The 16,823-nt window shown below is 53.7% G+C and overlaps 1 protein-coding gene across 1 annotated transcript in view; it reads right to left on the reverse strand.

Moving 5' to 3' along the window:
- Window positions 1-16,823, reverse strand: part of OBSCN (obscurin, cytoskeletal calmodulin and titin-interacting RhoGEF) — a 229,973-nt gene that overhangs the window by 111,640 nt on the left and 101,510 nt on the right. Inside the window, 16 exon segments of the mRNA XM_037823238.1 lie at window positions 76-342; window positions 799-1,065; window positions 1,156-1,422; window positions 1,532-1,801; window positions 1,936-2,202; window positions 2,832-2,936; window positions 3,729-3,890; window positions 4,026-4,179; window positions 4,321-4,433; window positions 4,566-4,832; window positions 5,272-5,538; window positions 6,432-6,701; window positions 6,848-7,019; window positions 7,022-7,116; window positions 7,339-7,617; window positions 11,934-12,209. Of these exon segments, the coding sequence (XP_037679166.1) occupies window positions 76-342; window positions 799-1,065; window positions 1,156-1,422; window positions 1,532-1,801; window positions 1,936-2,202; window positions 2,832-2,936; window positions 3,729-3,890; window positions 4,026-4,179; window positions 4,321-4,433; window positions 4,566-4,832; window positions 5,272-5,538; window positions 6,432-6,701; window positions 6,848-7,019; window positions 7,022-7,116; window positions 7,339-7,617; window positions 11,934-12,209 (3,498 nt within the window).

The following is a 16,823-nucleotide window of genomic DNA, read 5'->3' on the forward strand; positions in this document are numbered from 1 at the left end:
CCGACCCCCAGCCCCCACTGCCACTGCCTCGCGCCTTCCCGGAACCCCCCGAGGTCTGTGGAGCCCCTCACGTACCGTGCACGCTGACCTGGGCGTGGGTCTCGGAGGCGCCCACCTGGCAGGTGTACAGGCCGGCGTCCTCGCGGCTCAGGTCGCGCACCACGAGCCCCCGCGTCCCCGCCGTGCACAGGAAGTCGTACTTGTCGCTGGGAGCCAGCTCCACCCCATCCTTGCGCCACACCACGCCGGCCGCGGGGTCCGAGACCTCACACTGCAGGGCCAGTGTGCCCCGCTCCTCGGCGGACACGTCGTCCAGGGCCTTCAGGAAGACCACGGGCTTCGCTGGGGGAGCAGGTGGGGGCACGTCAGGGCCTTCCACTAGTATCCTGGAGCCCACCCTCTCCTCCATGCCCAGGGCCTTTGGGGCCCTCCCTCCTCCACTCTCGGGGACAACCCCACTGGGGAGCCCCCTCTTCCACAGGCTGCTCAAACCTGTGTGTGCCCTTCTTTTACACCTGGGGGCCCTGGGACCTGAGTGTGTCCCCCACTCCAACTCTACCTCCCAGGGCCCTCGGGCCTCTCCACCCCCAACGCCGTCTTCCAGGGCTCTCAGGCCTCTGTACCCTCAACTCCACTTCCCAGGGCCCTGGCGTCCATGGGTGTCCCCCACCCTGGGCCTGTGCACCCCCTCCTCCACCCCTGGAGCCCGTTGGACCTGTGCACCCCCTCTCCCTCCCCAGCAGTCGCGCACCAGGTGACGGGTGGCAGTCTGGCCCACGCATGTGCCAGGTGACCCACCTCTGACTTCCAGGCGAGCGGTGGCCGACACCTTGGGCGAGGAGATGCGCACGGTGCCTGTGTCAGCCCGGCTGACCCTCTTCAGCACCAGCGTGTGGCAGCAGCCCTCGTGGGAGACCTCGTGGAAGCTGTCGTTGTACAGGGGCGTCCCGTTGAGCGTCCACTCCACCTCCTCGTCCTCGTGGGACAGCTCGCACAAGAAGCAGACGCGGCCATCCTCGGTGGCCTCCGCGTCCTGCAGTGGCCGCGTCACCGTCACCTCCCGCACTGCAGGAGACACACGCACAAGGCCCTCAGCGCCCGGGACGCTGGCTGCCTGCCCCCCCAGAACACCCCAGCTGGCCCTGCACCCCTCACCGTCCACGGTGACCTCGGCACTGCTCTCGGCGCTGCCCGCCTGGCACCGGTAGATGCCTGCATCGGCGGGCGTGAGCCTGAGGATGCGCAGCTCAGCCATGTGGCCCTCCAGCTTCATCTTGAACCTGTCCGAGGGTGCCAGTGGCGTGTCCTCCTTGTACCACTGCACAGCCTTAGGCGGGGGCTTGAAGTCACAGGACAGGATCACCGACTGCAGCTCGCGTCCAGCCTTGGGCTCCAGCGGCCGCGTGAGCACCACGGGCAGGTCTGCAGCGGGCGGGGAGACGGGTGCAGGGGTAAAGGGGCAGGGCCACCAGGACCCCTTCCACCCACCCTGGTGCCCGGGCGCCTCACCCCAGACCCACGGCGTGCTCACCCGAGACGATGAGCTGGGCGGTGGAGCGCGCCTTGCTGATGGTGAAGTGCACGGGCCCCGTCATGGACGAGTGGGTGCGCCGCAGTGCCAGCCGGTGCACCGTGCCCTCCTGCTCCAGGCCCACGTCTGCACCCGCCTGCAGCACTGCAGTCCCCAGCAGCCACTTGGGCGGCCGCACTGAGGGGATGGAGGTCTCGCACTCGAACCAGGCGGGGGCGGGCTCCATCACCGTCACGTCCTGCAGGCCCCGCACGATGGTGATGGATTGCTCTGCAGGCAAAGGCGCCGGGTCACTCAGATGAGAGGCCCCCGATGACTCCCCCCTTAGGATTGAGTCCCCTCCAGAGAGACCACAGCAAACTAGCAAGGCCACAGACCCCGCTGGACCCCACCCAGCCCCTGACCTTCCACAAAGAACTGGGCAGTGGTCTTGGCTTCCCCGGCGTCACACGTGTAGGCATCCTCGTCCTCGGGCTGGACGCTGTTGATGATCAGCTTGCGGTAGAGGCCGTCGCTGACCATCTCGTACCTGGGCCCCGGCTGCAGCTCCACACCACCCTTGAACCATCGCACCTGGGCGCTGGCCCTTGACACCTGGCACTCGAGCACACCGCGGCGCCGCTCCATGGCGATTTTGTCCCGCAGTGGACGCAGAATGGTGACCGGCGGCTCTGCAGGTATACGGCCGTGCTGGGTCAGGGCGGGTGGTTGCCGCTCCCCACTGTGGGACGAGGGCCCTTCGCCTTGGGCAGGCTCTCCCAGCTCTGGGCTGGTCATCCCCGCTAAAGGGGCTTCAGGGGAAAGGAGCTGCTCGCTTCTTGGCTGAAACAGTCCATCGGGAGCCCAGCCGGAGTGTCTATGTCACAGCCCAGCTTGAGATGTGCTGGGCACAACTGACCATGAGGACAGAGGCTCCCCCAGGTTGCCTATCCCCGCTCCCACCAGCCTGCTGTCCAGAGACCCGTGCTTGCTCGCGGCCTGGCTCGCCAGCCCCTGCCCGCTGGGCCTGTCACTGTCACCAGGAAGTGCCTGGCTCGCTGGCCGCCCGGGCTGCACACCCCTTCTCTCCACAGCCACGCAGCCCCAGGAGGTGGCAGCCACCATGACCTCCATGTAAACAAAGGAGGAGACCCTGAGTCCTCACACACACACCACCGCCCCCCAGCATGGTCTTCCTGCTGCAGATGGTCTCCTGGTGACCCTCCTGGGTCATGGGGTCCCAAAACCCCATGCCAGACCTGGGCCTGCTGGCGGGCAGCCCCTAACAGGCCCTTACATTGTTCCCCTCAGCCCCCCTCACCTTTCACTCGGAGCTGGGCTCGCGATTCTGCATTTTCAGCTACAAATTTTATCTCCCCTGCATCTCCCGCCAAGATACTCCGAAAGATCAGCGTATAGGTTCTTCCTGAGGACAAAGAACACACAGCACTGAGGGCCAGGCCAGTTTGGGGGGGCCCCAGGGAAGGGGGTCAGGGGAGGAGGGGCCCAGGAAGTAGGTCAGGTGGGCAGGAGTCTGGGGGTGAGGTGAGGCGGGGAGGGGTTCAGCTAAGAGGGTATGCAGGTTTGGATGTATTATGTCCCCTGAAGCTCCATGTTCTTTGATGCAATCTTACGTGGGCAGACATATTAGTGTTCATTAGGTTGGAATCCTTTGATTGAGTGTTTCCACGGAGATATGATGCAATCAACTGTGAGTGAACCGTTTGACTGGATAATTTCCATGAGGCGTTACCCTGCCCATTCAGGGTAGGTGTTAATTGGATCACTTGAGTCGTATAAAGGAGTTCACAGACAGAAGGACCTCAGAGCAGAGCTAAGAGTGACATTTTGGAGAGCAACTGAGAGACACATTTTCAAGAGGAGCTGCAGCTAAGAGAGGCAAAACTCCCCAAGAGCAACGTTTTGGAGAAAGCCATTTTGAAATGCAACCTGGGAGCAAGCAGACCCCAGCCACCTGCCTTCCGAGCTAACAGAGGTTTTCCAGACGCCGTTGGCCATCCTCCAGTGAAGGTACCCGACTGTTGATGCCTTACCTTGGACACTTTATGGCCTTCAGACTGAAACTTTGTAACCATATAAACCCCCTTCATAGAAGCCAATCCATTTCCGCTATCTTGCTTAATGGCAGCATTAGCAAACCAGAACAGAGAACAAGGAAGGGAGAGCCCAGGGCCCCGCTGCACCCGCCCCGGAGTACCTTCCTGGCGAATGCGCACGTTGTCGCTGGGTCGCAGCTTACTGCCCTCCTGGAACCACTGGGCCGGCACATCATCATCGGAGACCTCACAAGTGAAGGTGGCACCTTCCTTCTCTTTCACCTCCACATCCTCCAGGGGCTTCACAATCTGGATGTCGCGGCCTGGGGCAGCAAGGAAGGCTGCCTCACTGGGCAAACCCGGAGCTGGCTCCCAGGCCCCCTCGTCCTGACCGCGCCCCCCCGCCCCACAAGTGATGTGACCTACTGAGGGCACCAGCCAGGCTGCCCAGCCCTCACCTTGCACCTTCAGGGAGGCGGAGCTCTGAGCATCCTGCGCATCACACACATACACGCCCTGATCCCCGAGCTCGCACCGGTGAAGGACGAGGCTCCGGCAGGTGCCCTGGGCCACCACACCCATGGTCTTGCCTGCCCGCAGCTCCACACCGTCCTGGGGAGGAAGGAGATGGGGCAGGGGTCTCGTCAGTGCTTAGCGGGGGAGAGAGAGTGCTAGGGGATCGACACTGGGAACGCCTTCCCGAGATGAGCCGGCATGCTGGAGGGGCCAGGAGTCCGGAAGAGAAGAGGGTACCTTCAGCCAGCGCACGTCCACGTTGGGACGGGACAGCTCACACTCCAGGGTCACCTTCTCCTTCTCCGTGGCCACCACGTCTTGCAGGGGGCGGGTGAACCTCACAGGCAGCTCTGGGAGGCAGAAGCGGGGTGAGTGTTAGAAAAGCAGGGCCAGTGGGAAGCCTTCGGGGATGGGGTTCCCGAAGCCTGAGCTGATCCCAGCGCAAGCCCCCACAGATTCCCGGGCAGGGCTGGGCCACCCACCGGTGACGTCGAGCCTCGCGGAGGTGTGCACGCCCCCGGCGCGGAAGGCGATGAGCCCGCTGTCCTCTGGCCGCAGCCCGGAGAGTGTGAGGGTGTGGCTGGCGCCGCACACGCCCAGGCTGCACGTGGGCCCGGGCTGCAGCCGCAGGCCGTCGCGCGTCCAGCTGCCCTCCACGTCGGCGTGCGACAGCTGCACCTCCAGGGTGGCCGTGCCCTCTTCCTGCGCCTCCACGGCCTGCAGGCCCCGCACGAGCCGCACCTGGCGCACTGCAGGGACATTGGGGAGAGGGGCGATGGGCGCTGAGCCCCCTGCACCAAAAGCCTGCCCTCTTGCTCATCAGCCCCCAGGCGCCCTGACCAGAGGGTTCGAAAGGAGGGGGTCAGGGGGCCTGCCGCCAGCTCCCAGAAGCCGCCTCTCCTCCCACCGAGAGGCCGCCCAGCTGCCCCCCAGGCTGAACCTGCCTCCATACCATTGGCCTTCCGCGCTCATCCCTGCACCCCGCCCCGCCGCGCCCCGCCTCTCCGCGCCAAGCCCACCCCATTGCCTCCTGCCCACCCCACTGAATCACACCCCACTGCGCCCCGGCCCACTCCAGTGCGCCCCGCTCCACCGTGCCCCGCCCACACCATGCACGCGCCCCGAGGCGCTCTCCCGCTCCGCCCCCCACGCCTTGCATTCCACCCCACCCCGCCCCACGGCGCTCACTCTCCACGTTGAGCTTGGCCTGCGTCTTGTCGTCCGGCGTCTCGCAGCCGTAGAAGCCGCGGTCGGAGAAGCCCACGTTGTGCAGAACCAAGCGGTGGAGCGCGCCCTCGGCGCGAATCTCCACGTTCCCGCCGGGCGCCAGAGCGACCGCGTTCCGCGTCCACTTTACCGCCGGCCACGCCCGCGTCAACTCCACCTCCAGGGTCACCGCGCCCCGCTCCTCCACTGTCTGAGGCTCCAGCTTTCTTTTGAAGAGCACGGGCGCCTCTGGGATCACAGGAAAGGGGGGTAATCATCGCAGCCACCCCAATGCCTTGGGAAAGCCAGTGCACGGAGGGGCCAGCCAGGCAGCCCCCAGCTCCCTGCCCAGGCCCACAGGTGGGGCTGCCCCCACACTTGCGGCCCCACATTCAGGCCACAGCCGCACACTTGGACAGGTGTGACTTAATGGAAGGAAACTCAGGCCCAGCAAGGTGTCCTCTCTGGCCTGTCTCCCACCTGCTGCTCGCCTGCTCTGAACAATTGCTCCATCTCCCAAGGCCTGGTCCCTGTACCAGTGGCTTGGACATACAGGTGGGAGAGGGGGTGTTGGGGAGGGTGGGCTGGTTGGAAAGGTACTGGCAAGGCCCAGCATCTGTGTCCCTGCTCAGGAATGAGAAACAGGCTCTCCTGGGCCTCCCCACTTTCAGGCTGGCCCTGTGATTGCCACAAAAGGCAAATCCACCCCACAGCAGTCTCTTACTCAAGAACCTGCAATGGCTCCCACTTACCCCCAAGTCAAGTCCCTAACTCTCCCCACGCAAGGCAGCCTCAGCTTGTACTTCCCCAATGCCTGCCACTTTCTCTACCGGTCTGCTCTCAGCCAGGCCCAGGCCTCACCACGAATACACACATGAACCTCATCCCCATCTCTGGGCCACTGCATGCACTGGACTGACAGCCCGACTCCCTCCCACCTCGCCATCCCTCAGGATGACTGCCTGGGCCATCGCAGCCTCCCCGACGCCTCCATCAGGGCCCCTTGGCCCCACCTGAAACCCGCTCCTCTCTCCAGGACAGACTTCAGCTCTCCCGCATACCGGCCAGCACACTGGCTCCCTCCGAGCCATCCCACACGGGGGCACCTGTGGGAAGGAGGGCCCGCTGCCCACACCTCCTACCTCGCACCCTGAGGGCAGCCTCGGATGAGACACCCTCGGCCTTGGCGGTGATCTGGCCCGTGTCCTCCAGGGTCAGCCCCAGGATAGTCAGGCTGTGGTTGGCGCCGCTCTGTGATATGAGAAACTTCCCGCTGGGCAGCAGCTGGGCGCCATCCCGGTACCAGGTGACGGCCGCATCATCAGGGGACACCACACACTGGAAGGTGGCCTCGCGGCCCTCCTCCACCACGACCCCATTCAGCCCAGACGTGAACTTGACCACACGGGGAACTGTGGAAAGGAACTTGGCTTGAGGGTGGGGTGCAGCCGAGAGCCCGTGGAAGCTGCTGAAAACGCCGCCTCCTCCAAGAAGCCTCCTGGAGCTCGTCCATCCCCCCACGGCCCAGCGTCCACCCCAGCAGGACGGGCTGGCCTACCACTGATGGTGAGCTGGGCGCTGGTTCTGTCGTCGCGGCTCTCACACACGTACTCCCCTGCGTCCTCGGCCCGCAGGCCAGTGATGGTGAGGGAGCGCCGGGGTCCCTCGGCCGCCATTCGGAACCGCTTGCCGGGCCGCAGCTGGGTGCTCCCACAGCGCCACACCACCTCCCGCCCTGGGCCGGGCTCAGCTCACACGACAGCGTCACCGTGCCACCCAGCTCCCCGCTGACGGGCTCCAGGGGTTGGGAGAAGGTAGCACCCACCTCTGCGGGCAGCGAGAGGGGACGTCAAGTCGGGATGAGGGGCTCAGGACAGCCCAGGGGTTCTGCTCAGGCTGACCTAGCAGCTGGAGCCCCTGCACAGTCCCTCTGGCCCTCCCTGCACCCCTGGGAGACTGGCTGTGGACACGGGGTGCCCAGAGGAGCCAGGCCGGGATGGAGGAGAAGGGAGGCCCCCTCCCACAGCTCCCCGCCGACCCGCAGCTCACCTTCCACCTGGACGGGGAAGTCCTGCCTGTGGTCACCCACGCGGCAGCTGTAGATGGCACTGTCCAGGGTCTGGGCGCCGTGGACCGTCAGCGTGTGCGTGCTCCCCAGGCTGACCACCTCGTGCCGCTTGCTGCGGCGAATCTCCACGCCATCTTTGAGCCACGTCACGGCGGCCGCAGAGGCGGTGGCCAGCGTGGCCGTCAGGACGATGTCCTCGTGTTCTTTGACCACCAGAGGCTCCCGGCGGCCAGGTCTCTCGTGGGCTCCTGGCTCAGGCTCTGGGGGGGTGGGGGGAGGTCAGCCACCATGAGAGAGGGAGGGCACCCACCACCCATGGGGAGGGACCTGCCGGCGGACCACCCCACCCCAGCCCTCTGCACTGGCCTCCCAGCTCCAGCCTCCTCGGCCACAGTCTCCGGCTGAGCAAGCATGCGACAGCGAGGATCGGGACTTGCAGGAGGCCAGGCTGAGCTCTGAGCCAGAACACAAGGCTGAGACCCCGGCGGCCCTGTCCTCGGGGCCCATTCCATGAAGCTTCCGCAGCGAGCGGAGGCTGCAAAGCAACAACTCCCAGGAGCTGTGCCCCGGCCAGGGATCAGAGACAGCATTCTAGAAGGGCAACAGGGAGCCAGGTGAGAGGTGGGGCCAGGACAGGCTGGGGCAGCAGGACCAGCGCAGCAACAGAGAGGTGCACAGTAGCCAAGATAGCAGGGGGTAAAGAGGGAGGCGGAGGGGTCAGGACATAGAAGTGGGGGTCCCCTCGACAGTTCATCTAGGGAGCAGCTCTGGTTGCAGCAGGGGGACGGTGAGGAGCCCACAAGTCCCGCCATTCAGGACCAGCATGTCAGCAGCTGCAGGTGTGTTCTTACAGGCTGGTTATCCCACCAGTGCCTAGGAATCCTAGGAGCACAGCAGGGGAGCTGAGACCACCCCTGCCCCCTGCTCAGTGTGCAGGAAGGTCTCTGTGCCCGTCTGGATGTATTATGGCCCCCAAAATGCCATCATCTTTGATGCAATCTTTTGGAGGCAGATTGATTAATCTTTTTGATTGGGATGTGACCTTTTGATTGCATGTTTCCATGGAGATGTTCCCCACCCAACTGTGGGTGATGACTTTGATTGGATAATTTCCATGGAGTTGTTACCCCACCCATTCAGGGTGGGTCTGAATTAAATCACTGGAGTCATATAAATGAGCAGACAAACAGAAGAAACTCAGTGCAGCTGTGAGTGACTTTCTGGAGAGCCACTGAGAGTGACATTTTGAAGAGGAGCTGCAGCTTAGAGGGACATTTTGAAGAAGGCCATTCAAAGGAGACTTTTACTGAAGCTAGCCCAGAGTTTGCTCCAGAGAAGCTGAGAGGACAGACACCCCAAGCCGTTTTTGAAATGCAACCTGAGAGCAAGCAGACGCCAGTCACGTGCCTTCCCAGCTAACCAAGGTTTTTGGGATGCCATTTGCCATCCTCCAGTGAAGGTACTGGATTCTTGATGCCTTATCTTGGACACTTTATGGCCTTCAGATGGTGACTTTGTAACCAAATAAACCCCCTTTATAAAATCCAATCCATTTCTGGTATTTTGCATAATGGCAGCATTAGCAAACGGGAACAGTCTCCAGGCTCCACTGATGGGGGACGGGACTGGGTAGGCAGCCAGGCCTGCCGCCAGGAGGACAGGGGCTGGGAGAGCAAGCAGGGGCAGGGCAGAAGGCAGGAGGGCCTGGCCCAGTGCCTGGACAGGGAAGGGGTCTGAGCAGAGCCCAGCACAGACAGCTGACGTCAGGGACAGCCCCAAGCCAGAGACAGGGACTCAGACAGGCTGAGCATTCTAGGCCAGATGTCCCCTCTGCCCAAGGCTCCAGAGAACAGGGCTGTGCTCCTAGAGCAGACCCAAGGCTGGGGGTTGCTGATCCTGCAGATTCAACCTTAACAGCGAGGAAGCCACTGGGACAGGAGTTCATGCTGGGGAAGACGGAGGTTGTCGAGCTTGTTGGGGCCAGATGGAGGAACTGATAGCAGCAGACACAGGCACACCACGTTGAACCATGCTTCGCTTTATTGCACTTTGCAGATGCTGCGTTTTTTACAAATCAGAAGTCTAGTGACCCTGCCTCAACTAAATCTGTCGGTGCCATTTTTCCAGCAGCATTGCCAACTTCATGTCTCTCTGTCACATTTTGGTGGTTCTCGTAATATTTTAAACTTTTTCACTATTATTATATCTGTTATGGTGATCTGTGATCAGTGATCTTTGATTTCACGATTTTAATTGTTTTAGGGGCGCTGCCAGCCACACCCATGTAAGACGGCGAGTTTAAGTGATAAATGTTGCATGTGTTCTGACTGCTCCAAAGTCTGGCCATTCCCTTATCTCTCTCCTTCTCCTTGGGCCTCCGTATTCCCTGAGACACAACAATATTGAAAACTAGGCCAATCAGTAACCCTACAATGGCCTCCAAGCATTCAAGAAGAAGGAAGAGTCGCCACGTCCCTCACTTTAAATCAAAAGCTAGAAATGTTTGAGCTTAGTGAGGAAGGCATGTCAAAGCTGAAACAGGTTTGAAAGCTTGGCCTCTTAGGATAAACAGCTAATTGTGAATGCAAAGGAAAAGTTCTTGAAGGAAGTAAAAGTGCTACTACCACTGGACACCCGAATAAGAAAGCAAAACAGCCTTACTGCTGATATGGAGAAAGTTTAAGTGGTGTGGATAGAAGATCAACCAGTCACAACATTCCTTTAAACTGAAGCCTAATCCAGAGCAAGGCCCTAACTCTCTTCAATTCTGTGAAGGCTGAGAGAGATGAGGAAGCTGCAGAAGAAAAGTATGAAGCCAGCAGAGATTGGTTTATGAGGTTTAAGGAAAGAATCCCTGTCCATAACAGAAATGTGCAAGGTGAAGCAGCAAGTGTAGAAGCGCAGCAAATTATCCCAAAGATCTAGCTAAGCTTACAGATGAAGATAGCTACACTAAACAACAGATTTTCAATGTGGATATAAAACAGCATTCTTTTGGAAGAAGATGCCATCTAGGACTTTCATAGCCAGACAGGAAAAGTCAATGCCTAACTTCAAATCTTCAAAGGGCAGGCTGACTCTCTTATCAGGGGCTAACGCAGCTGGTGACTTTAAGTTGCAGGCAGTGTTCATTTATGATTCTGAAAATCCTAGGGCCCTTAAGAATTATGCTAATTCTACTCTTCCTGTGCTCTGTAAATGGAACAACAAAGCCTGAATGACAGCACATCTGTTACAACATGGCTTCCTGAATATTTTAAGCCTGCCTTTGAGACCTATGGCTCAGAAAAAAAAAGATTCCTTTCAAATTGCTCATTGACACTGCACCTGCTCATGCAAGAGCTCTGCTGGACATGGAGAATAAGTGAATGTTGTTTTCATGCCTGCTAACACAGCATCCATTCTGCAGCCCAAGAGTCAAGGAGTAATTTTGATGTTCAAGTCTTATTATTTAAGAAATACATTTCACAAGGCTATAGCTGTCATAGGTAGTCATTCATCTGATATATCCGGGAAAACCAATTGAACACCTTCTGGAAAGGATTCCCATTCTACATGCCATGAAGAACATTCATGACTCATGGGAGGAGGTCAAAATATCAACATGAGCAGGAGTTTGGAAGAAGTTGATTGCAACCCTCATGGATGACTTTGAGGGGCTCAAGACTACAGTGGAAGAAGGAACTGATGATATGGTGGAAATAGCGAGAGAACTACAATTAGAAGTGGAGCCTGAACATGTGACTGAATTGCTGCAATCTCATGATAAAATTTGAATGGATGAGGAGTTGCTTCTTACGGATGCACAGAAAAGAAAGTATCCTGAGATGGAATCCACTCCTGAAGATGCTGTGAACATTGTTGAAATGACACTAAATGATCCAGAATATTAAATAATCTTAGCTGATAAAGCTGAGAGAGCATTGACCCCAATTTTGAAAGTTCTACTGTGGGTAAAATGCTATCAAAGAGCACTGCATACTGCAGAGAAATCTTTTATGAAAGGGAAGAGTCCATCTATACGTAAACTTCATTGTTGTCTTATTATAAGAAATTGCAAAAGCCAACCCAGCCTTCAGCAACCACCATCCTGATCAGTTAGCAGCCAACAACATTGAGGCAAGACCCTCCACCAACAAAAAGATTATGGCTCATTGAAGGCTCAGATGATGATTAGTATGTTTTTAGCAATAAAGTATTTTTAAATTAAGGTACAGATATTGTATTTTTAGGCCTAATGCTACTGCACACTTAGTAGACTACTGTACAGTGTAAACATAACTTTTATATGCACTGGGAAACCAAAAAAATTTGTGTGACTCACTTAACTGTGGTATTTCTTTATTGCCATGGTCTTGAACCAAACCTGCAATATCTCCGAGATACGCCTCTACCAGGAAAGTCTGTACCCCAAGCACCCACAGCACCCCAAACCTCAGGCAGTGGGCGGAGCCCTGGGGCATAGGTGACCAGCAGAAGCTCCTGCATAGCTCCAAACACAAGGCAACAGGAAAAGCCTGGCTGCATCCCTGTTGTTCAGGCCCTCTTGCCCCTTCCACCCAAATGTGAGACCTACCCGTAACATCCAGGTGGAAGCAGACCTTCTGGCCCGCGGCCTCACAGCTGTACTCCCCAGCGTCCGCCTTGCCCACCTGCTGCACCACCAGCCACCGACCACGGCCCGTGGCCTCCACGCGCACCCTCGGGCTCGCACTCAGCTTCTTCCCATCCTTGTACCACGTCACCTCCATCTGGGCCTGGGCCACCTCGCAGCTCAGCGTGGCACTGGACCCCGCCTCGGCCTGCACCTCGTTGCGCACCGGCTGCTCCTTGGCAAACACCACCGCGGGCTCTGGGGACAGGGAGGGAAATACCAGATCAGAGACTCCATCCAAGTCAGGAGAGCAGCACTGAGGAAAGGAGGCCTGGAGGGGGAGGCAGGAGAACCAGAAGCTTCTCCAGGCTCTGCCACCAGCTGTGTGGCTGGAGCTAGCCCACCCCCTTTCTGAGCAACAACAATCTAATTATGCATTCTAGGTTGATGGCATGTGGATGTCTCCAGGTGGAGACATTTTTGTAAGACATGTCCTGTGTACATGCTCCTCTAGGAGAGGAACTGTGGGGTCAAGATGCATACAAATTTTCAATCTTACCAGGGACACTAGTGTGTTTTCCAACATGACTGCCCAGGTCACGTCCCCTGAAGCTCTGCATCAGAGTTCCTGAGGCTTCATACCCTTGCCCACCCTCACTTGTCATAGCTTTGGGCCATCTGGTGCACATGTGCCTCCCTGTGGCTTTAACTTACATTTTCATAAAGACAATTACAGTGGAGCACCTTTTCTAAAGTTTATCGGGCATTTCCATTTCTTCCACTATGGTGTCGCTTTTCAAGTTTGGCCACGTTTTCAACAGTGTGGGCTTTTTCTTGTTGATTCTAAAGGAGCTCTTTATATATTTTCAATGCTCTGACAGCAATGTGTGTTGTAAATATCCTTTCTACATTTGTGCCTGGACTTTTCACTCTCTTACAGAGTCTCCTGATGAACCAAAGTTCTTAGTTTTAATGTCCTCAAATACATCAGTCTTGTCCTTGGTGGTTGGCACATTTCATGTACAGTTTAGGAAACCTTTCCTTATCTAGATGTCGTTACATCATCTGTGTTCTCTGCTAGGATCTTTTTTCTTTTTTTTAATAATCATATTTTTATTGTGGAATATAACATAGATACATAGGAATGCTAAATTTTCAAGTGCAATTTAACAAGTAGTTAGAAAATTTCAAAGAATGTTATGGGTTACAGTGCCACCATTTCAGTTATTTCCTTATTGTGAAATATAACATATATACCAAAAGTTGGTAACTTTCAAATTGCAGTTTAACAAGTAGCTATAGAACAAATTTCAAAGGATGTTATGGGTTGCAGTTCCACCGTTTCAGTTATTTCCTTCTAGCTATTCTAATACCCTAGAAACTAAGGAAAAAAGAAAATTATATAGAGATTCAGAATTCATAATCTTTGTTAAATTCCGTCTTATCTGTTGCTACCCCTTCCTCTAGTTTAATCACTTTCCCAATCTTCAGGGATGTCTAGGCAGTGACCACCCTAACCTGTTCATGTTGAAAAGAGGTGTCAACATGGAAAAAGGGGACACATCTAGTTGATGTTCTTGAAGAGGCTAATGCCTCTGGGTTTTGGGACTTAGCTGGCACAGGAGCTCTCTGGAGGACTCAGTTATAGTCTCAGTTAGGGATCTGGGTATTCTTCAGGGTTTTTATGACTACTTTTGCCTTGGGCTTATCATACTATTGCCATTTGGCATATCTAGATGAAGCTTACATAGGAGTAACCTCCAGGATAGCCTCCTGATGCTATATGAATTCTCTTAGCCACTAAAACCTTACTTTGTTGGCTTTCTTTTCCCCTTTTTGGTCAAAAATGCATTCTCAACCCCTCGAGGCCAGGGTCAGGCTCATTCCCAGAATCTGTGTCCCATGTCACCAGGGAGACTTACTCACCTGGGGGGTCCACTCCCATGTCAGGGGGAGGGTGATGAATTTATTTGCAGAGTTGGGTTTAGAGAGAGAAAGTCCCCATCTGAGCAACAAAAAAGGTTCTCTGGAGGTGACTCCTAGGCACAATCATAGGTGGGCGCAGCCTCTCTTTTACAGCCAGAAGTTTCACAAGAGCAAGACTCAAGATCAAGGGCTTGATTTATGAAGTAGGGGATTCCTAACTTCATAGCATATGTTCCGTCCACGATAATCAATCAATATCTGACACTATCATCACTTAGTTGTACAATCCTCATCAGTCTCCATTTTGAACAATTCTCCTGATCCAAAACACCCCATAGCTCTTTTCAGCCCTTAATTGTTTGTCCTTAGTATTTGTGTGGTACTAGTAAGATATTCCTATTAATTAATAGTCCCTAGTATGCAATTGGTAGATTTTTCCCATATACCTTCTGTTGTCAACTCTCTGTGCTAGTATCATACCTTAGAAGTATATCATGTAAGCACCTATCTATATTTGTGGTGGTGCTAATCTGTGGGAAACATGCCTTTAAACAACCCTTTTCAATCCTATTTACCTTCAATACAGCTCTGATATTATAATCCCATTAACAATCATCACCCTATCCATTCCCGTACCTTTAAATTCACCATCATGAACATTTCTAAACAGACTAGGTTATTACTCCACCTTCACTAGCTTCTGTCTGTCACTAGGTCCCCGATATTCTACATTATAAGACATTGATTTTACATTGTTCAGAGAGTCCATAGTAGTGGTAACATACAACATCTCTCCCTTTGTGTCTGACTTGTTCCACTCAACATTATGTTTTCAAGGTTCATCCATGTGTCCATATGTTTCAGGACCTCATGGCTTCTTAGTGCTGCATAGTATTCCACATATTGTTTATCTAATCTTCTGTTGAAGGACATTTGGATGGTTTCCATCTCTTAGCAATTGGGAGCAATGCCACTATGAACATCGGAGTGCAAACGTCTGTTAGTGTCACTGCTTTCAGATCTTCTGGGTATATACTGAGAAGTGGAATTGCCAGATCATAGGGTAATTCAGTATCTAGTTTTCTGAGAAACCACCAAACTTTCTTCCACAGATGCTGTACCAAAGAATAAGTATTCCAATTTCTCCACATCCTCTCCAGCATTTATTCATTCCTGTTTGTTTAATGGCACCCATTCTTATTGGTGTGAGATATCTCATTGTAGTCTTGAATTGTATTTCCCTAATAGCTAGTAAAGATGAAAATTTTTTCATGTGTTTTTAAAGCCATCTGTTTTTCCTCTTCAGAAGAATGCCTTGTCATATCCTTTGCCCATTTTATAATTGGGCTATTTGTACTACTGTTGTTGAATTATAGGATTTCTTTATATATGCAGGATTTCAGTCCATCAGATATATAGTTTCCAAATATTTTGTCCTATTAACTTGGTGGCCTCTTCACATTTTTGACAAAGCCTTTTGAGGCACAGAAGCTTTTGATTTTAAGGAGTTGCCATTTATCTAATTTTTCTTTATTGCTTGTGCTTTAGGTGTAAGGTCTAAGAAGCTACTACCTCCTGTTACTAGGTCTTTAAGACATTTCCCTACATTATCTTCTAGGAGTTTTATGGTACTGTCTCTTATATTGAGGTTTTTGATCCACTTTGAGTTAATTTTTCTATAGGGTGTGAGGTAGGGGTCCCAGTTCATCGTTTTTGTTATGGCTATCCAGTTCTCCCAGCCCCGTTTCTTGAAGAGACCGTTATGTCCCTGTTCAGTGGATTTGGGGGCCTTACCAAAAATCAATCGACCATAGATCTGGAGGTCTATTTCTGAACTCTCACTTCATTTCATTGATCAATATGTCTAGTTTTGTGCCAGTACAATGCTTTTTGACCACTGTAGCTTTATAGAAGGCTTCAAAGTCTGGAACTTTAAGTCTTCCCACTTCATTCTTTTTTAGGATGTTTTTGGTAATTTGAGGCCCCTTTCCCTTCCAAGTAAATTTGATAACTAGCTTTTCCAAGTCTGCAAAGTAGGTTGTTGGAACTTTGATTGGAATTTCCTTGAGTCTGTAGATCAGTTGGGGTAGAATTGACATCTTAATGACATTTAGCCTTCCTATCCATGAGCATGGAATATCCTTCCACCTATATAGATCCTTTTATATTTCTTTTAGTAAAGTTTTGTGATTTTCTCTGTAGAGGACTTTTACATCCATGGTTAAGTTTATTCCTAGGGAGCTGATTTTTTTAGTTGCTATCGTGAATGGAATCTTTTCCTTCAGTGCTTCTTCAGTTACATCATTACTGGTGTATAGGAACATTACTGACTTATGTGCATTAATCTTGTATCCTGCCACTCTGCTGAATTTGTTTATTAGCTCTAGCAGCTGGGTTGTCGATTTCTCAGGGTTTTCCAGATATAAGATCATATCATCTGCAAATAATGACAGTTTTACTTCTTCCTTTCCATTTTGGATGCCTTTTATTTCTTTGTCTTGCCAGATTGCTCTGGCTACCACTTCTAGCACAATGTTAAATAACAGTGGTGACAGTGGGCATCCTTGTCTCATTCCTGATCTTAGAGGGAAGGCTTTCAGTCTCTCACCATTGAGTACTATGCTGGCTGTGGGTTTTTCATATATGCTCTTTATCACATTGAGGAAGTGTCCATCAATTCCGAACTTTTGAAGTGATTTTATTAAAAAGGGATGCTGAATTTTGTCAAATAATTTTTCAGCATCTATCAAGATGATGATTTGATTTTTCCCTTTTGATTTAATTTGTTGTAATACATTGATTGATTTTCTTATGTTGAACCATCCTTGCATGCCTGGAATGAACCCCACTTGGTAGTGGTGTATAATTCTTGTAATGTGGCTTTGGATTTGATTTGCAAGTATTTTGTTGAGAATTTTTGCATCTATATTCATTAGGGAGATTGGC

Source organism: Choloepus didactylus (genome assembly GCF_015220235.1).
Source record: "Choloepus didactylus isolate mChoDid1 chromosome 11 unlocalized genomic scaffold, mChoDid1.pri SUPER_11_unloc2, whole genome shotgun sequence".
In the NCBI taxonomy this organism is placed as follows: Eukaryota; Metazoa; Chordata; class Mammalia; order Pilosa; family Megalonychidae; genus Choloepus; species Choloepus didactylus.